We start from the raw sequence: 21,545 nt of genomic DNA, 5'->3' as shown, positions 1-21,545 counted from the left end.
CGGGGGACTGACCCGCGGGTGGGAGTCGGCGTGTGTGCTACTGTGGTGACAGTGATGCTCCCAGCCGTGAGCCAAGTAGCTCTGCAGGATGGAGTTCTGATTTAGAGAGCATTCCAACTGCTTTGTCTTCTTTGTGATCTGGAGAGAGGAACCCCAGGGCAGGGACTCAGGTCAGGAAGCAGTTGTTGAATCCCAGGCAGACAGCTGTGTGGGGTGCTGCTGTGAGAGAGGAAGGGGAGCCAGCGAGGGCGGCAGCAGCAGTGGCTGCAGGGTCTTGGGGAGAATGTGGCCCCAGACTCACAGGACCAGACTTCCAGGAAGGAAGGATCAGCCGGGGCCAAATGTCAGGGTATAGAGTAGGGCAAGGACTAAGGGACTTGCCACCAGACCACTGGTGCTTTTCAAAATCAGTGTCTTTATTTCACGTTTTCTCCCGTCAGAGGTAGGATCACCTCCCTGATAGTTGTGTTTCCCCAAGATGCTGCCATCACCAAGAAATCCTCTCATAATCGATGGTCGGAAAGCATCTCAATTCATCTGTCTTTTGGGGGGCATTTGCTGTGTGCCAGGCATTACTTAAGGAGGCAGCTGCATTCTCTCTTTCTGAGGAGAGGACAGGAGGGAGTGGATGACGGGTTGTTCTAGGCTGTAAGCCTGGTTCTGGGGTGCAGTGAAGAGGCTTGGAGCACTCTGGCGGGTGCCCTGGCAAACTCAGTGTACTGAGATACCATCCAAAACTGAAAAGAAAATTGTTAAGGCCCTTGGAAGGCCACCACTTTGCAGCCCCTGGATTTGGGCGGGAGGAGTGCAGGCCTGCCTGGCCAGCTGTGGGCGGGGTGGCTGCAGTGGACGAGCTGCTGGGTCTCGGCCTCAGGGGTCATCACCGCCTCAGAGGGGCTGAGGCTGAGCATGGGGCCCAGGCTGGGGGGCGTGCGCTTTTCTAGGAGGCAGGGCAGCGGCCCCGTGAACCGCTGTATGAGGGTGGGGAAGCGGCACAGTTTCTGTCTGGGGGAACCAGGAAGAGCTTCTCAAAATGGGGAGAGCAGCTGGGTTTTCATCACCAGACTTGTCTTCTTTTGTGAAACTCTCTAGAGGTCATGTGAGGATTAAACTGAGACACTTTATCTAAAGCATTGTCAGAGTACCTGGCAATAGAACTTAAAAATGTTAGTAGTAGAAATGTGTTACTGGGTAGGGAGGGCGGAGTTCAGTGGTAGAGCGCGTGCTTAGCATGCACGAGGTCCTGGGTTCAATCCCCAGCACCTCTATTTAAAAAAGTTTTTTTTTCTTAATAAATCAATAAACCTAATTCCTTCCTCTATGTATTATTAAAATCCAAACTGTTGTCATAAATTATCATTCAGAGCCATTTGAACGGCCCAAGAAGACACTAAATATTGTTTTAAATACCTTGTTTACCTGTCCTCATTTGGGTTTCTGGTGTCACATGAGCTCTGGTGTAGCCACAGTTAATAGAATCCCCAGCTGCATCGAAGATGTCTAGATGATGGAGACAGGCCTTCATGACTTTTGTCATGTTTGAAATGTTACCTTCTCACTAAGCATCTCTCTCTCAGTGTCATGGTGTGCGGTAGGCCAGTAACTGCATGCTGGGCGTGCCTTCTGTTCATGTGAGATGTAGCACTGATTTTTAACTTGTTTTCTTTAGCTCACAACATTTAACCTTTTCTTGTAAATTTCTGCCATGTGTATGAAGCACTGAAACAGTCACCTATCAGCTCAGTTTTCAGATAAAACATTAGTCTGAAATCTTAAGGTAGTGTAGAAAGAAAATAGTTACCCACAGTAACTAACTGGAGGCTTGCTGCCTTGCCTTTAAGATTGAAATTCCTTCTCCATTTTACTGCACTGTCCTGATTTCTTCTGTTTGCTCATTGCCTTTTCAAGAGGTCCTTTGTGCTTTATTATCCTTCTTTATGTTGTTGTCCCCAGCCACATATCTTCCACTTGCCTTAGGCTTTTCTTGTACTCTGGGTCTCCCGTTATTTTTACTGTCCACCAGCTCGTTTCTGCATACTGATTAAAGGGGGCTGCCGCCTCCTCCCGCTGCGGCCGCCCCGCCCGCTCTGCAGCCCCGCGAGGATCAGCGCACTCACACAGAGCGGCGCCGCGCTGGATCCCGAAGCCTTGTCTGCACAGACATCCACTTCTCTCCTAGAGGCGTGTGTAGGCTAGTGCTTGGTTCCCTCCACCCTGGAAGACAGACAGGCTTCCATTTGTCACGGGTGGGGGTGGTGGAGGGTTGCGGGGGCCGGATGTGAGCGCGCTTGCGCACATGTATCTGTACGCACAAAGTGTAACCCATGTGGATTTAATTATTTTGCTTAAATTATAGTGATCTACACTATTTAAACCATTTAATTTGAATAAGACTGATTCTAAGTTTTTGAATAATTATCTGAAGGACTTTTTTAACATCTTGGTATTCTATGGCTTTTGTGGCCTCTGAGCTTTTAATCAGCAGATTGTGCTGTTAGGGGACACTTGGTGAAAAGGATGCACTGAACTCGCAGTGGCTTGTGAATCCTCTTGACCACCGGGGCTGGTTGTATTCCACACTTACTTCACTCAGTCCGTGCTCACTGATGACCTTGTCACGTGGATGCCTCACTAGAAACAGAAGATGAAGGGGCTTAAGTGGGAAGACAGCGAGGGGAGGGGGGCGTTGGGAAATGTGAGGGCCCAGTGGAATGGTTTTTGAACTGTTTATGCCACTGCTTCTTTTAGTACAAATAATGATAAACTATTTAAAAATTGCCTTTTCATTTTCAAAGTTTTAAGTGATTTCTTGTAATTACACACAGTTGTAATGACATGACTTTTGAGGACATGTGGCTGAAAGTAGAGAGCAGTTTCTAGTCGAGGGGTCAGAAGACTTGGTTCTAGTATGAGTTTTGCTACTAGAGAGGTGACATCGAGCGAGTCTTTAATCTCTGCCCTGCTCTCTGTCCCTGAGATAGTGGAAGGAGATGCCCTTCCCATCTTTCATGGAGACAGAAATAACATGGAAAAGTTCAGGAAGCAGGTGATTTTCATAAGTATGGTAATGATAACTAGTCTTTGTCCTTTTTAACTACTGAAAAGCAAAACCACAAGTTTCGAGATGAATTGAAACAGTCATTTTTAGAGAGTGTGTTTAGTGAGCCAAATACAGCAAGTCAAGTCAGCAAACAGTGAAATCCAGTGGGAAAACTCATTGGGAGGGTGTGTTTACCGATTTTGCAAGGCCGATAATTTTCCATTTAGGTTAAAGGATTTGTTCTTCAGCAGTTCTGTGAATGCCTAGCTTTTTTACTAACAAGGAAAATTGATGGGAGTTTTAATCCATCATATGAGGGGATCATCTGGGGAGAAGTGTGAGGCAAAGAGGAGAGAGGGCAGGGATGTTGAGATGTGTGTCCATCCGGAGGCTGGAGAGAGGGAAACCTTGGTCAGGTCTGAGAGAAAGCTCCCCACCTTATTAGATTTTTGGAGCTAAGAGAAAATCTTCTCCAGTCACTTGAAAATAGAATCAGTCTTGCCACAGAGATCCCTGTCCCTAAGTAGATGCTTCCTCAGTTTCATTCTAAAGGATTCCAAAGTCCCCTGGGCTTGGAAGTTGACTTTCATGGCCACTCTTCTAACCATGGTGGGTGGTTACAAAGAAAGCCTAGCCTCATTGTGTGGAATGCCTTTCTGAGATTTCAAAAGGCTAGTTTTAAATATACAGTTTTTAATGAAAGGAGAGAATGAACTGTTCACAGTGCAGTGTTAGAAACAGAAGTCGTGTTACCTTATTGAGAAGGATGGGAGCTGTGCACACGCTGTTATTTGAAACAGCAAAACATTTTAACGGAAAAACTGGAATTAGTTACTTATACTCTACTCGCCAGTTTTTTCTTTTTCCTTTTGTTCCTCTTGGTTGCAGTTTGTTTTGGACGATATGTGCTTCTGTCTGTGAATTTAAGTTGCGTGTAATGTAGTCATATTTTCTGTTGATTAAGTGCTTCCTTGTTCATATGGCAGAACTGAACATGTCTGTTCGATGAGATGGTTTTCCTGTCCCCAACTCCTCAGCTTAGAGGTTAAAGCACCCTGGCTTACATGTCGTTGTTATTTGAGTCTCTTTACTGAATCATGGATGCTATAAAGAAGGTGTTCCTTTAGTTGTGTTTTTAATCTGAAATACCTTGTCCTTCTAAAATATTTTATTTCTGGTTCGTATTTACATGACGTACTACATGGCAGGTAGATGGAGGCTGGAATGGACTGGAAAACATAAAATAGCCCTTTAAAAAGGTCTGATTTCAGAATGATTGTTGCCATTTTGAAGGGGTTAGAAATGGAAAAAATTATTTTCATGTGTGAGTCATATTTGAGTTCTTTTATGCTATGGTTGTGTGTTAGCTTAAAATATTTTATAGGTTAGTAATAATCTAGGCATTGTTTTATTGCTTCACCTGTAAATTGTCCACAGTGCTTGGTAGAGCTATGTATGACATGTGTAACATACACATATGTACTGAATACGTTTCTTTTTTATGGTTCTGATATGATGTCACTGAAAATGATTGAAAAATATTTGCAGTTAGTCTTTTCCAAACGAGCCTTTTGTGGGTTTCACACACACTTTTGTAAGTTAAGTAGTAAAGAATATTTCATTGTGACCATTTATTGATTGAAATTAATGATAATTTGTTCTAGTGAAGCTTAAAACAGGGAAATAGAAGGTTACTAGTTTCTGTAGTTGCAGTTCAAAAAAGACAAGAAACCTGTGAGTTTCTGTGGGTTGTGATAGAAATACCCAGTACATGTAGGTCTTCATTAAATTTGTCAGATTTTTAAGTACCTGCTCTGTGCAGGACATCCATCCCAGACATTGTTGAAGAAGTTTTAAACGATGCCTAGTTTGCCTTCGAGGAGTGTATGATTCATCAAAGAGGGATCAGATAGACTGAAATAGAAGCTCAATTAGGATGTTAGTCCCAGGAGATTGGAGTTGTGATGTTCTGAACTGTTCCTTGGGTTGTGGCCACAGAGAATTGAGCTGTGTCAGAGGTTCCATTCCTTGAAATACCATGCTCACAAACTCTCCACTGCATCCCCTCCAGCTCCCCACCCTTCCACCTTCTACATTCTGGACAAAAATAAAAATGTGAGGGTAAGAGGGGCTGAGCCAGGTGGTCGGCACTCCCTCAGAGTCCTTTCCCAGTGCTGTCTGCAGCTGGGTACAGCCGTCATTGAAGGTGGCCGTGCTTGAATAAAGAAAGGAGTTATATCAGTGTTTTGTGGATACTTCCTACAGAACCAGTGTATGATATGTATTTGTTTTATTTCTGTCCAGTTTTTTTCCTTATGTTAACTAAATTTTAACATTTCAGACATTTTAAATCATTACAATTTATTGCCAGGGTAGATAAACATGATATGAAGTGGTATCTGAAATGCTCATACACATTTATGGAGAAGCATTATTTGTAAGAACATGGTATCAAATCCCAGCTTAGCCAATTATCTCAAAACTAGTGCCTGTCTCATAAGGTTATGGGGATTACATGAGTTAATACATGTAAAGCACTCAGAATAATACCTTGTAGAAGGAAGCATCAGGTCCCAGCATAATGTGAATAGCGTAATATCATTTGTTAAAATGAGGTTTGCACATATACTTAGAAACCGGTGGGTGAAGAATACTTCTGTAAGAACAAGCAAAACTGGAAATGGTTTCTTTGGGAAAGAGGACAGAGCCTGGGGTAGGAGGAGGGCGTATATTTTGTTGTGAACTTTTTGAATTTGCCTTTTAACTATGTATTAATTTTTAAAATAATGCCACATTTCAAGTAATTTAAGAGTCTAGAATCTTTAAGACGAGAACCCGTGTTCTTTTCAGATGGCCCTGCAGAGGCACCAGTGACCAATGGGAACACAGCCATGGTGCCAGCCCTGAATGATGATCTGGACATCTTCGGACCGATGATCTCTAATCCCTTACCTGCAACTGTCATGCCCCCAGCTCAGGTATGCAGTTAGAACGTGATTTTATGTGATCACTGTTTTTCTTTTTGGAAAGCTTCAGAGTGTCAATTTTGGATTGTCTCTGAGCAGTCGCTGATTTGAAAGCCTCCTGTTCGTTAGGCCAGGAGTTGGCAAACTAAGTTTACAGCTTGTTTTTGCAAAAAAATTTTATTGGAGCACGGCCAGTCATGCTCACATACATGTAGTCTGTGGGTGCTTTCACGCTGCAAGGGCAAGTTAAGTCGCTGCAACAGACATGTGACCCGCAGAGCCTAAGTATTCCCTGCCTGCTGCTCGCCTTGTTCTGTAGTTTGAGAAGACTTCTCCAGTTTTTACTAGTCTTCCTAGAAATCTTTGAAACTCTGCATATCCAAGTCACTTCCTTATATACACATGTGATCGAATATTTAATGCCTGCAGAGATGATTAAAGTGAGGTGTCAGTTGTGACTGTCCAACACTACGTGTGTGCACAATATAGGAGATGGAAGTGAACATTTTTGTTTTGTATTAAATATCCACAGATTTATTTGTATCTGTGTTCACGGACCCCTGTCCAAAAGCGGAATGCGAGGTCTCGGTGAGAGTGCAGGTGGTTGAAGGTTTGCTGTACCTCATTTCAGGACAGACTAGAAACATTCTAATGTTGTGGTTAAAACTAATTAGACCAGGTTCATAAAAATACCATGATGTAGCTTTTGAAAAACAAACGCTTTTTTCCCCCAAAGAAGACAAAATCAGCCATTGCAAGACCCTTGCAGTCCACTGTAGTTGTAGAGATGTTCTTTATTCCAAGGGACACCAGTTCCTCTGAAGCAGGAGTTGCTGCAGGAGATGCCTGAGCACCTCCAGGGGTGCTGGTCCTCAGGCAGCACCACATACTTCCTGCTGAACCCACTGTGGTCAGGATGTGATGGGCACAAGCTCAGCATCTGTCTAGCAGGCAGACACCGTTTATTACTACTACTTCCTTTACAGTAACAGGTTCAAAATAGGAAGTGTTGTGTCTTTATCCTACACGTTGGTTTTGCATGGGCTTGTGAAGGACTCTAATGCCACCATTTTACCTTCTACAGCAGTTCCATTTCTGTCTAATTTCATAACTTCATGTGGATTTCAAGTCATGGATGAGCTATGTTTTGGTGTCTGTCTCAGGGGACGTCCTCTGTACCAGCAGCTGCCACTCTGTCTACAGTGACATCTGGGGATCTGGACCTATTCACTGAGCAAACCACTAAGTCAGAAGAGGTGGCCAAGAAGCAGCTCTCCAAGGACTGCATCCTCTCTCTGTACGGCGCAGGGACCGTGCAGCAGCAGGGCGCTCCTGGTAACTCACTCTGAGACCTGCCCCCAGTGAATCGCAGTGACAATGCTGGAAGCATGTCCTTTGTGGTCACGGAGTATCAGTTGTCTTTCCTGTCTGATGACTACTTCTGCTGCTGCAGATTACACAACTATAGAATTAAAATGAATGAAGTGTTAGGATTAAAAGCACAGGATGCACAAAACTTTATTCATTTAGTGTTGAGAGGCAGGTCACATATCACTTAAAAATTGTTTCACAAGCTTTATGGGACATGGATAATCTTTGAAGAATTACTTAAATTTGATTTGCATGAAGTTTATAACTTTGTGTACAGTGGTATTTTTCTGCAAGTAAATAAGTCTGAAATACCACATGAAATCAAAAAAAGCTTTGAGGTTTTTTAATGCTCATAAAGAAATACTAGCACAGTGAGGTTTACTGTATTTAGTTTTAATCTGGCAGACCATTTCCTCTAAAATGGGCTGCATTTCACATATGAGCTGAAATTGTATGACATCCCAGCTGCTTCCTTAAAACCAGACACAGTCAACTCTGACTTGTTACAAGTCAATGAGAGGCCAGTGGTGCAAATCAGCAGAAACACAATCTCATGCTAAGTAGTCTGGTCTTCACAATGGATATTTTATGTAGCTGTTGCATAAGACTTATTTATCCTGATTAAATTTGCTCAGGTTTGTAACTGATTTGTCTGCATTCTGGGAGTAACCAGCTCTGCGGGTGTAGGTGTGAGTTGGTCTAGGCAGTAGGAGCAGCCAGACCGGAATTAATTTTTGCTGTGGGTGGTTCAGAAAGATGGTAAACCCTATTCTGTGCTTATAGAGGTGAGTGCAGCTGTCTACAGTGGACCTATTTTCCTCATTCATTTTCTTTGCGTGGTTCTTGCGATGCAGGTATGTTCATGGGACCCACAAATATACCGTTTACCTCACAAGCACCGGCTGCATTTCAAGGTTTCCCAGCCATGGGCGTGCCTGTTCCTGCAGCTCCCGGCCTCGTTGGAAATGTGATGGGACAGAGCGCGAGCATGATGGTGGGCATGCCCGTGCCCAATGGCTTTATGGGAAGTGCACAGACTGGTGTGATGCCCCTCCCTCAGAGTGTAGCTGGCCCCCAGGGAGCCATGGTGGGACCGATGCCTGCACCCCAGAGTAAGTTTGGCCTGCCGCCAGCTCAGCAGCCCCAGTGGAACCTCTCGCAGGTAAGGGTCGGCCTCTCTCCAGCTTCTCCAGAATCACAAAAACCAGATTTGTTTTCTAAGTGGTTTTATTTGTATTTAAAGCTAACAGTCTGGCAGAAAGAACTGAGTAGGGATAATGTTATACAAGGTCAAAACTGTCTAACCCAGCAGATGAATGAACTGTCATTTCTCCTATGTTTAGAATATTCTGTAGAGAAGTGTGAGGCGTTCTTTTCATTTCAGATTATAACACAGCTGTAATGGTGAATATCCCTAATTTGTTTGTAAGAGCTAGAAATTATCTTGGGCATCTTTTGAAATTAGCACCAAGCTTTAACCCAGCTCCCTGGTGGGGTGTTTGTTTAGACAAACTATTTTCACTAATCATTTTGGGGGTTTTTTTGGGTAATTTTCACAAATTAGAAAAATGCAGCCCATCTTCTCAAAGCACTATTATTTGAGAGATCTAGGCTGTTTGCTACGGCTGCTGCCCATAGATTTATAAAAAATCTTTTTGTTCAGAAACGTTTTTAAAGTTGTATTTCCTTCTTACTTATATATAATCACATTTATGTTGAAAAAGAATACTCACTAGTTCAAGAATTCCCATAGGATATGAGCAAGTCCATATTTTTTGTCAGACATCCCCTCATGTTACAAAATCCTGTTTCTACCCAGGTTGGTTTAGAGCCAGGCAGTGACATTTTAGTATTACCTCTTTCAGATCCGTTCTGAAATGGCTGCGCAGACGGAGGCTCTGAGACCTGGGCGCACGCGCCCATGCTTCTCCCTGTGCTCTTCCTGTTTGATGTTCCTCTAGTATTTCGCTGACCTTGATTTCTGCCTGGTCAGCATTCAGGGACTAGTATATGGTGCTTTCTAATGAACATCAGCAAAATCACCATTATATTCCATGAATATTCCAAGCTATTTTTATTGTCACAACTTAAAGGAATATCTATATGACATTGGTCTCTACTCTGGGAATCTCAAAAATTGTAAGTACCAAATGTCAGGAACAGCTTTTGTGTAGCCAGAATGTAAAGCTCCCACTACTCAGGGTAGGGCACTGGCTGAACTGGCCTTGCTTCCGGGCCCGCTGTTCTCCAGCACTCCCTCAGTGGGGTCTGCAGGCTGTGACACAGTGGCACAGACATCCTCTGGTAGGTATGAGGAAGTGATCTGCCTCTCCGGACACTTACACCTCATCAGTGATGGGGTTAATGCTAGTGTCCTGGAAAAACTGCAAACAAGTGAACTTTATTAATACAGCCCAGCCCTAAGCACAGGTTTGAATCCATTCTACTTTGTGATAAGTGTTCTTGTCTTTCCTTCACTATCATCAGTCTTAGAGGTAAGAGGACCACAGGGGAAGGGTTAGGATGCTGATAGACGCACACGACTCCAGTCTGGAAGGAAAATACATGTCATCTTACACTTGTATTCATTTTAGATGTTTATGTGGTTGGCGAAAGCAAAAGAAGAAATATTTGATGACCTTTTTTAATATTTAGAAAGCATAGAGAGCCATTTAAGACCTTAAAGGCAGACTCAGAAATGACTTCAAAGATTACTTTGGTACTTTTTTCAGGCGTGGTTAATCTTTGGGGGACAGAAATTGAGTCCAGAGAATGAATAAATATAAAATGTTTTGAGATCACTTTATGGACAGTGCGAAAAAGTGGAAGGAACTGAAGCCCAGTAAGGGAACCCAGCAGCTGCCCGATTCCGTAGAGAACGCCTGGTGTGGCGGTCTGTGTCTACCCCGGGGCCCGACTCCTCCTCACGTGGAGGGAAAACACTGAGACTTGCTGTTACACTTCAGCACCTCGCCAACCAAATCAACTCCAAATAGAGGCAGCTTCTGATAAACCGGGGTAACTGTTAAAAATCCGTAACAGAAGTGGGAAGTGAAGGAGGCCTTTTGTGTGTTCACAGGTGAATCAGCAGATGGCTGGCATGAGCCTGGGCGGCGGGAGCCCCGCGGTGGGCTTCGGCCAGCCCCCCAGCACCACGGCCGGGTGGTCCGGGGGCGCGTCGGGCCAGACCCTCAGCACACAGCTGTGGAAGTGAGACCACGGCCCAGCCTCGCCCAGACGCCCACCGACATTCCTGCTCAGACGCATCCAGTCTCCCTATTTTTTCATGTACAGACATTTTTTTCTTTTTTCCCCATTTGTTCATATTAAGAATTTATCTGATTGACCGTGTTGGTCTGTGCTGATTAAATTTGATGTGGTGCAGAGCAGGTTGAGGAACCGTTTCACGTCGAGGGCAGCTTCGCTCATGCTTCCCCCGATTTCATAGACGCATTAGCAGAGGAGCTGCCCAGTCAACTTGCGTGATCAGTTTTACTCTGGATACAATTATAGCTCCAATGTTTGCATATAAGGGAAGTAGTTATCATGTTAGTAATACCTCTAACAGTATAACCCCCAGCCCCAAATTAGCCAGTAATCCTGTAGGAAGGTCCTGTATGATCAAATGTTTAATCATATAAATAGAATGTAAATGTATCACGGAGCACTGTTTTTCTAGTGTAACAAAATTCTTTTAGTTCATCATTCACTTCACCGTGCTGTTGTAATGACGTGCTTAACAGGGAACGTGGTTAGTGAAAGGAAGATAAACCTGGATGTTACTCCAAAACTTAGTTGAACAAATGTTTAAAGAAGTCAAATTTTACCTGCCTCTCTCGTAATTGGATCTCTTCTTATGTACACATAGTGCTAACACGATGGCCTTGCACTGTATGCAAACAGGGTAGTAACTCAACAAAGCCACTTCAGTCCTTGAAGGTATATCCAGGTTTATGATGGTCCTTGTGTTTACATTTTATGGTGCCTAGTATTGACAACTGTTAAATCTTGATATTAAACAGATGAATCCATAGACCTTTTTTTGTGGGTTTTATTTCCTATGATGTATATACTGTCACCAACCTTACAAAAATTACTTAACATTGCAAAGTTAGGGATGGGGGACGTTTAGTTGACAAAATACTTGTCATCTGTTTCTGAAGCCTGTTCGTTTCTACTAACTATAAGGCCAATGGGGGGAAAAAAGAAAGTATATAAGATTCTCAGAATGGTACCCTGCAGCCATTAGCTGTACTGTGCAGAGGTCTTCCAGTTTAGTTGTGGGGGGAACATGCAGGACAAATGAAGACAAAAGCACACGTGTGACGCCATCCAATCAGCATCTGTGAACTGACCAGCTCTCCGGAAGCAGGTGTCCGGCGGGTGGCGATGACGGCCGTTGTCCCGAGGAAGGTGACTGACACCTGGGCGCCCGCAGTCTGACCGCACACGTCCTCCTCGTCCTTGCCCAGGGCCGCTGGACGGCACCACTTCATACCTCAATCTTCACTGTGTCCAGGTGGTACTTGGGCTCGTTGGCCAGGTTGACCTTCTCTGTCCGAGTGTGCCACACGAGGACCTGAGGGGAGGAAAGCTGGTGGGTGGCCGCACGCCCAGCGCGGACACAGCACGGTCAAGGTCGGGCAGCACAAGAGAAACGAGTACCTTGGTGCAGTTGCTCGCTTTCGGTTCCAGCTCTTCAACTGTCGTTATCTGCTTTAGAAAGTCAGATTCTTGCATCCCTGGCTGGGACCCACGACGCTTAAACACAGCTTTGGGGTTGGACAAGATGACTTGAAGGCTTACAGCGAATCCTTTGTGAGAAGTTAAAAAAAAAAAAAAAGTCTTTAAAGTGAAATACTCGTGTACTTCTCTTTCTTCTATATAATTTTGGTCACATCAAAAAGTTTTTCAGATACCTACTGTGTGCCAAGTCTGGGTTCAGAGTTGAACAGGACTCTGTTCATTACCTGGATCACAGCCTCAGGGGGAACACCCAGCATTACAGTGTAGTGCGTTTGGTACCCGGTCAAGGTGTGCACTCGGGGGCGGGGGTTTTACTGTGAAATATAAAGCCTAGTCTGTTGGTAATAAAGAGGGCGTTTTATAAGCTGCTGTTTCATAGAGGCCTTCACACCCCCACATTTCCCTCAAATGACTAAGAACAGTGTTGCTGAAACGCACACAGATTCACCCTACTGTCCTTGGGGATGGGGATGAAAGCCCTCCCGCCTCCCTGCCCGTCCTGTAACATCTCCGAGTGTGCTGTGTAGCAAAGCCAGCACTGCCCCGGTGTCCTTTGAGTTTAGAAGACTGAAGAACAGAAGTCAGTCAGCTAGAAAATGAATACAGTTGCCTAGTTTAAATTCCCAATTTGATTGAATATGAAAATGGTGGGGTGGGTGGTTTGGAAACCAGTGCAGGAGATACCAGGCCATTTGCTAAATTTGATTTTTGTATCTTGTTTCTCAAGGAAACAAATCAGTGTCAATTTCCTTAAATGGTTTGGTCTTATGAAAAATTATTTATTTAATCTGTAGTTTAACAGACTGTGTTAAAAGCTTAGCCATTAAGCATTCTGCAGGCAGTCGTCACAGCCATCGTAATTGTTTTAAAAGTCGGGAGCCCCGGACCTCTGCTCGAAATGTACTGAGCTGATGCTGTAACGTCAGGCACCCTTCCAGAGTTATGAGGACCAATCTCCAGAACGTTGTCCTTCCCTACATCAGCTCAGGATTTATGCTTCTTTTTGCAAAAATGTAGTTAGCCAAGGAGGTATCAGACGATACCAGTCAGTAACAGGGGAGCAGTCAGAAAACCACAGCCAGCATCCTCAAAACCCCTCCTGATGCTGGACAGGGCCAGGCCCACATGCTTGACTCGCCGCCTCTATGGGAAAATGCACCACTAAGCTACGGGCAAACAGCCTGGTACATCGGGTGCTGAGTGAGGTGGGATAAAGAAACAGTTACGGACCATTATCCTGAGGACTGGTCCCAGTATCGTCCACCAGCCCTGGGGGAAGGCAGCAGCTCTGGGCAGAATTTGAAATTAGAAGCCTTTTGTTTTTTTGTGGGTCCTTAACAGCTGTGAACTGGCCAAGTCACTTAATGTCTCTTGATTCTCAAACTTCATTTCCTCATCTGCAAGAGAGGTGTGACCCCTTCTCATCTCACATCGGATGTAAAATTAGTGAATAGAAAGACTCCATTAACAAAGCGCTCTGTTCAAAGGACCCTAAAATATATAAATACAAATACCATTGTAAACAGTTAGGAGGGGAGGCGAAATCAGCCACCATTTACGACTGGAAAACTGCTGACAGGAAAAGGCTTGCAAAAGTTCTGGGTGGCAGGACCAGACCACCCGTCTGTCACCCCACTTTGCTATCAGGTCTGAAGCCTTCCTCAGGCACGGCTGGAGCACATGCCTCAACAAAAAGCAGAGGTTCAAATTAACACAAAAAAGTGACTTCTAAGAAGTCAACTCAGATTTTAGGATTAAAAGAGTTCTTGCTTTTTTTTCACTTGCTTTTAACTAGGCTTCATCCTTTTCTAGTTCCAAATCAGCCCTTCTCAGTCCCACTGAAGCTCTCGGTATGTTTTTCACATGGCTTCAAGGTACTGATTTTATTTCCCTATTCTCATAAAAAAACAAAAAGGGTCCAAATTGTGCAGAAGTCACTGAGGAAATTATATGAAGCCACGCTGATCTGATTTCCTTCATTTTCCCCTTAAGACTGACACATTCATCAGCGTGACCACTGAAAGATTCAGATTGAGATTTTCTTTCCTGAGCTCAGGGATATCCTTCCAGCTCTTAAAGCAGTTAGTTATGTGGCAAAATCCACCACGTGGGCCAAGCTGACAGCCGGCTGGGAAGCTACACTGCTTTGCTGAAGGCCCCTTCCAGCCTCGCTGGAGAAGGGGGTAGGTACATCTGGGAGGCCAGCATCTTGGAGAGAGATGCTGGTGGGCTGGCTCACCGCCTGAGCAAAGTGGTTTTCTGTTTTTTCATCCAGAAGGGAGACGGGTAGTTCAGATGCTCCCCCACCTCCTCCTTCCATTTTCCCTGCCAGTCCTTGCTCAGTGAGCTCTTTAAAGGATGGCTCGCTCACTGGGCCAAACCCTAGGATGCCTTCTGGGGAACCATCTGACCCGCTGCAAAACTGGGGAGGCAGAATTCTCTGGGCAGTGGGACAAGGCATTTTCAGCTCCTAAACCATTGCCTCCAACCCAAGGTGGGTATCTTGAGTTTTCTTCATTTCCAAGGACTTAGGCCTCAAGTATTACAGGTCCCCTTCCCTCTTTTTCACTGAAATTAATTGAACTTTAAAGAAGTTTCCAGAAGCTTCTGAGATACTAGGAGCCTTACAAAAATCACAGGGGCAGGAGTCTCTCTTCTGGTCAGTTGTGTAAAACATAAAATGCAAATGGACGCTCATTATCCACTGTGCAGGCAGGACTTCTGACCTCCTCCAGTGCAGGGGGTCGGGTGGGGGTCTGGTCCCTCCCGTCAGGACGGGGCTCACTGATTACTGTTCAGAGTCCACCAGGCCATTTCCACTTCAGGACAGGATGAAGCCACAAGCACCAGGTGTTCCCTACATTCTTAACTAAAAACCGGACAAAATATTTGCAAGAAGAGTTTCTAGACGCTGGGAAAGAAGCACGCGGGACAGAGAGCTCCGGAAAAAGGAACAACGGTGAGCCCCCTGGGTGCCCCATCTTCCTGCCTGCAGCGCGTGTCCGGACTGCACACCGCCGGGTGGCCGCCTTGAGCCAAGGAAAGAGTCGAGAATTCGGGGAGGCCAAGACAACTGGGGTTCACGGGGCATCGCCCTGGAAAGCAGGGAGCTTGGCTGCTCTCAAGTCCAATTGAGTGCGATCAGCACATGCTTGGGAGGCTCCCTGAGGCCAAGGAAGGAACCACTGGAAAGAAACGGGTGGGTCGATGGCTGGAGCTCGCCCGGCCCGGGGCAAGTTCATGTTCCCAACAGACTGCAGCTGGGAGTAGTAGCCGGGGCCCTGGAAGCACACACACGGCGGAGGTTGCTGCTCCACAGGGAGGTGACACTAGCCCGAAAATGAAGGCTTCGCTGGTCTTGCCTAACAAACCTTAAGCCTGGGAAGGATCAAAATGCATCTAAGCAACTTAACTGTATCCCAGAAAAAAGCCAGAAGTAAATAAATAAATGCACATATAACACACAGTTATACTCACATATACATACACACCCATATATGCATATGTGTGTATAATTATATATGTGCATATGTCTAAAATAAATATGTTGTACATTTTGTATATAGAAATACAATCTAATATAATGAAACATGTTTTTTTCTACTACCCAGTCACATAAAATTTTAAATGCCTACGATCCAAAAACACCAAATTTACAAAGAAACAAATTACAGTCCTGTAATGAAAACTCAGTCAACAGAAATGACAGATCATAGAAGTACAGGTCAGGGGCATTAAGACATTATTAATAAACTTAAGATGTTCAAAAAAGTAAGGGAAAGATAGAGCATGCTAAGTAGAAATATGGAAAATATACCGAAGACCCAAAGTGAGCTCACTGTGATGAAAAATATGTCTAAGATAAAAAATACAGTGGATGAGATTAACAGCTGATAAGACACTGCAGAATAAAACATAACTAAACTTGAAGACCTAACAACAGAACCACCAAAGGAAACAAAAGGGAAAACACACACACACACACACACACACACACACACATACACACAGGAGTCATGGAAACAGAATGAAAGATAGGAGAAAGAAAAATTTTTTTGAGGAAATAGAAACTGAAATTTTTCCAAATTTGAAAAATCAATAAGGGTATTTAAGACTTAACATTACCTTTAACTCAATAAAATAAAATTAAAACAAACAAACAAACAAACAAAAAGATTCATCAAAAAAAAAAAAAAAAAAAGACTTAACATTACCAACCAATTTGACCTAGCATTTATCAAACACTCTACCCAACAGCAGAATACACATTCTTTTCAAGTGCACATGGGACATCATCAAGATAAGCCATTATCTGGGCCATAAATCAAGTCTCAATAAATTTAAAAGAAGTCCAACTGCACAAAATATTTCACTAACCACAACGGAATTAAAATCAATTATAATGCAATAAAATCAATAATATAGAAATCACATGTATAAAATATATAAATCATATATAAACAATAATATAAAAATATCTGGAAAAGTCTCCAAATATTTAGAAACTAAACAAATAATTATAAACAAGATACGAATCAAAGAAGTAAATGAAAAAATGGTAAGCTGAATGAAAACAAAAATGACATTAAAATTTGTGAGATGCATCTAAAGCAGTACTAATGTGGAAAATCAGTTTTTAAAATATTTTTCTTTTTTAATGTTTACTAAGCAACTTTATTGTTTGGGGGAGAGGTAATTAGGTTTATTTATTAATTTTAATGGAGGTACTGGGGATTGAACCCAGGACCTCATGCATGCTAAGCACGCGCTCTACCACTGAGCTATACCCTCGTCTTGTGAAATTAATTATTTTTTAAAGCACTAAATACTTAAAAAATTTTTTATTGTAGTAACATTGGTTTATAACATTATGTAAGTTTCACATGTACAACCTTATATTTCAACTTCTGTAAACACTAGAGTCTGCTCACCACCAGAAGTGGACCCTCTTTACCCATTTGGCCTTCCCCCAACTATCTTCCCCTCTGGTAACTACTCTGTTCTCTGTAGCTATTTGTTTTTGTTTGGTTTGGTTCATTTGTTTATTTTTAGATTCCACACACGAGTGAAGTCATACCATATTTCTCTGACTTATTTCACTTCACATAATAATCCTCAAGGTCAATATATGTTGTCATAGATGGCAGGACTTCATCTTTTTTATGGCTGAGTAGTAGTTCATTGTGTGTATATGTGTGTGTGTGTGTGTGTGTGTGTGTGTGTGTGTATACACATCTCCTTTATCCATTCATCCAATGAAGCTGTTTCCATATCTCAGCTATCATAAATAATCCTGCAGTGAATCCAGGGGTGCATATATCGTTTTGTATCAGTGCTTTCATATTCTTTGGATAAGTATCCAGAATTGGAATAGCTAGAAAATTAATTATTCTTAATTTTTTAAGGAATCTCCATACCATTTTACATAGTGGTCATACCAATTTACATTCCCACCAACAGAGTAAGAGGGTTCCCTTTTCTCCACGTCCTCACCAACACTTATTTCTTGCCCTTCTGAAAATAGCCATCCTAATGGGCATGAGGTGGTATCTCACTGGGGGCTTGATTTGCATTTCCCTAATAAGTAATGATGTCGAACATCTTTTCATGTGCCTATTGGCCATCTGTATGTCTTTGGAAAAGAACCTATTCAAATCCTTTGCCCAGCTTTTTCAAATCAGGATCTTGTCTTTTTTGTTTGTTTGTTTGCTTTTGAGTTGTATGAATTCCTTATATATTTTGGATATTAGTGCCTTACCAGATACATGATTTACAAATATGTTCTCCCATCTGGAAGGCAGTCTTTTAGTTTTGTCAGTGGTTTCCTTTGCTGTTCAGAACAGTTCTAGTTTGATGTAGTCCCAATTGTTTATTTTTGCTTTTGTTTCCCTTGTCTGAGGAAATATATCTAGTTAAGATATTGCTAAGGCCAATGTGAAAAATCCACTGCCTATGTTTTTATCGAGGAGTTTTATGGTTTCAGGTCTTACATTCAAGTCTTTAATCCATTTTGGGTTGACTTTGTGTATGGGGTAAGATAGTGGCCTGGTTTCATTCTCTTGCATATGACTGTCCAGTTTTCTCAACACCATTTAACGAAGAGACAGTCCTCTCTCCACTGGATGCTCTTTGCTCCTTTGTCATAAATTAATTGTCCACATACATGTGAGTTTATTTCTGGGCTTTCAATTCTGTTCCATTTATCTCCTTTTCTGCCGATACTATGCTGTTTTGACTACTGTAGCTTTGTAGTATAATCTGAAATCAGGAAGTGTGACATATCCAGCTTCTTTTGTTCTCATGATTTTTTTTTTTTTTTTTGGCTATTTGGGATCTTTTATGGTTCCATATAAATTTTAGGATTTTTTGTTCTATTTCTGTGAAAAATGCCATTGGGATTTTGATAGGGATTGCATGGAATCTGTAATTGTTCTAGGTGACACAGACATTGTAACAATGTCAATTTTTCCAATCCATGAGCACAGATTAACTCCAGTTCTTCACTTCTTCAGTTTCTGTCATCAATATCTTACAGTTTTCAGCACACAGGTCTTTCACCTCCACAGTTAAATTATTCCTAGGTATTTTATTCTTTTTGTTAAAGTTATAAATGGCATTTCTTAATTTCTCTTCCTGAGAGTTCACTGTTAGTGTATAGAAAGAAACAAAACAGACCTGAGTATTACCACTTCCGTACCCTCCAATTTACTGTATTCATTTATTATTTCTAACAGCTTTTTGGTGGAGTCTTTAGGGTTTTATATATATAGTATCTTGTCATCTGTAAATAGTGATAGTTTTACTTCTTCTGTTCCAATTTGTATGCCTTTTGTTTCTTCCTAGCTCTGGCGAGGACTTCCAGTACCACACTAATGAGAGTGGTGAGAGCGGGCATCCTCGTCTTGTTCCTGATCTTAGAGAGAATGCTTTCAGCTTTTCACAGTTGAATATGATGTTAATGGGTCTGTCATATATAGCCTGTATTATGTTGAAATACGTTCCTTCTATACCCATTTTATTGAGTTTTTATCATGAATGGGTGTTGAATTTTGTCAGCTGCTTTTTCTGCATCTATTGAGATGATCATGATTTTTATCTTTCATTTTGTTAATGTAGTATATCATGTGGATTGATTTGCAGATGCTGAACCATTTTTGCATGCCTGGAATAAATCCCACTTGATCATGGTGTACGATCTTTTTAATGTATTGTATTTTATTCAGTTTGCTAATATATTCTTGAGGATTTTTGCATCCATGTTCATCAAAGATACTGGCCTGTAATTTTCTCTTTTTGTGTTTCCTTATCCAGTTTTGGTATCAGGATAATGTTGGCCTCATAAAATGACTTATGAAGTATTCCTTCCTCTTCAAGTTTTTTGGAAGAACTTGAGAGGCATAGGTATTAAATCTTTGAATTTTTGGTGGAATTCTCCTATAAGCCATTTGGTCCTGGCCTTTTGTTTTTAGGGACGTTTTTGATTACTGGCTCAATTTCCTTGCTAGTGATTGGTCTATTCATATATTTTATTTCTTCATGATTCAGTCTTGGAAGTTTGTACGATTCTAAGAATTCATTTCTTATAAGTTGTCCCATTTGTTGATGTACAACCATCATGGTATTCATTTATAATCCTTTGTATTTCTGTCATATCCATTGCAAATTCCCATCTTTCACTTCCGATTTTATCTATCTGAGCCTTCTCTCTTTTTTCTTAGGGAGTCTAGCTAAAGGTCTGTCACTTTTTTTTTTTTCACATTTTCAAAGAACCATCTCTTCATTTTATTGATCTCTTCTATTGTCTTTTTGGTCTCTATTTCATTTAATCCCACTCTGATCTTTATTATTTCCTTCCTTCTACTCACTTTGGGCTTCATTTATTCTTCTTTTTCTAGTTTCTTTAGGTGTAAGGTTAGATTGTTTGAGATTTTTCTTGTTTCTTGAGGTAGGTCTATATTGCTATAAACGTCCCTCTTAGTACTGTTTTTGATGTATACCATAAATCTTGGTATGTTCTACTTTCATTTTCATTTGCCTTCAGTTTTTTTTAGTTTACTTCTCTTTTGATTTCTTCGTTGACTCAAGGGTTATTCAGTAGCATGTTGTGCAGTCTTCACGTATTTGTGATTGTTCCAGCTTTCTTCTTATAGTCGATTTCTAGTTTCATATCATGGTGGTCAGAAAAGATGCTTGTTACAATTTAAATCTTCTTAAATAATTGAAACTTGTTTTGTGTCCCAACACATGATCTCTCCTTGAGAATGCTCCATGTGTAGTTGGGCATATGTATTCTGCTGCATTTGGATGGAATGTTTTGTACAAATCTATTATGTCTGTCTGGTCTAACGTTTCACTTAAGGCCCCTTTCTGTCTGATCTACCCAGTGATCTAAGTGGAGTGTTAAAGTCCCCTCAAAACATATTATTATGTTATTGTTAATTTCTCCCTTTAGGCTTGTTAATTGCTTTATATCTTTTGATGCTCCTATGTTAGGTGTATATTAATCACTGTTATGTCCTCTTGTTCAATTGTCCCCTTTATCATTATATACTGTCCATCTTTATCTTGTTACTCTTTTATGACCTGAAGTCTATTTTGGCTGATATGAGGATGGCTACACCTGCTTTCTTTTGACTGCCATTTACTTGGAGTATCATCTTTCATCCCTTCACTTTGAACTTTTGATTGACTTTAGAGCTGAGATATGTCTCCTGGAGGCAGCATATACTTAGGTCTTATTTTTCAACCCATCCAGCCGCTCTGTGTCTTTTGACTGGCGAATTTACTTCATTTACATATAGAGTAATTGATAAATGAGGACTTCGTTCTGCCATTTTATCTTTTGTTTTCTGGCTACTCTATATTGCCATTGTTTCTTTTCCCTTGTGTTCATTGGCCATTTTAGTTTGGTGGTTTTCTATGATTTTTCTCACTTCCTCATTTTTTATGTTTTGTGTCTCTGCTCTACATTTATATACTTTGGTTACCATGAGAATTGTATAAAACATCTCATATATTCTAAAACCACATACAAAAATAAACTCAAAATGCATTAAAGACCTAAATATAAGACCAGATACTATAAAACTCCTACAGGAAAACAGAGGAGAACACTCTTGGACATTAATCACAGCACTGTATTTTTTGAACCAGCTCCTAGAGTAATGGAAAGCAAAATAAAAGCAAAAATAAATAAATGGGATCTAATTAAACTTAAAAGGTTTTGCACAGTTAAGGATATCATTGACAAAATGAAAAGAGCCTACAGACTGGGAAAAATATTTGCAAATGATGTGACCAACAAGGGACTAATTTCCAAAATATACAAACAGCTCATACACCTTAATATCAAAACAACAACAACAACAACAAACCAAGTAACCCAATCAAAAAATGGACAGAACACCTAAATAGACATCTCT

At 41.8% G+C, this 21,545-nt stretch overlaps 2 protein-coding genes across 3 annotated transcripts in view; one reads left to right on the top strand and one right to left on the bottom strand.

The window, feature by feature from the left end:
- The window catches only part of SMAP1 (small ArfGAP 1), a 176,288-nt gene extending 164,878 nt beyond the window's left edge, over positions 1-11,410 (top strand). For both annotated transcript variants that reach the window (XM_032484452.1, XM_032484453.1), the window contains 4 exons: positions 5,891-6,018; positions 7,170-7,341; positions 8,232-8,539; positions 10,457-11,410. In XM_032484452.1, the coding sequence (XP_032340343.1) occupies positions 5,891-6,018; positions 7,170-7,341; positions 8,232-8,539; positions 10,457-10,591 (743 nt within the window). In that variant the 3' untranslated portion in view covers positions 10,592-11,410. The remainder of the gene's footprint in view (positions 1-5,890; positions 6,019-7,169; positions 7,342-8,231; positions 8,540-10,456) is intronic.
- Positions 11,411-11,563: 153 nt separating this feature from the next.
- Positions 11,564-21,545, bottom strand: part of B3GAT2 (beta-1,3-glucuronyltransferase 2) — a 79,164-nt gene continuing 69,182 nt past the window's right edge. Inside the window, exons 3-4 of the mRNA XM_032484454.1 lie at positions 12,043-12,191; positions 11,564-11,956 (exon numbers count right to left, since the gene is read on the bottom strand). Of these exons, the coding sequence (XP_032340345.1) occupies positions 11,870-11,956; positions 12,043-12,191 (236 nt within the window). The 3' untranslated portion in view covers positions 11,564-11,869. The remainder of the gene's footprint in view (positions 11,957-12,042; positions 12,192-21,545) is intronic.

The sequence above is a fragment of the Camelus ferus genome, chromosome 8 (assembly GCF_009834535.1).
Source record: "Camelus ferus isolate YT-003-E chromosome 8, BCGSAC_Cfer_1.0, whole genome shotgun sequence".
NCBI lineage: Eukaryota > Metazoa > Chordata > Mammalia > Artiodactyla > Camelidae > Camelus > Camelus ferus.
Note: the sequence above shows the minus strand (reverse complement) of the source record. Positions and strands in the feature narration are given on the sequence as shown.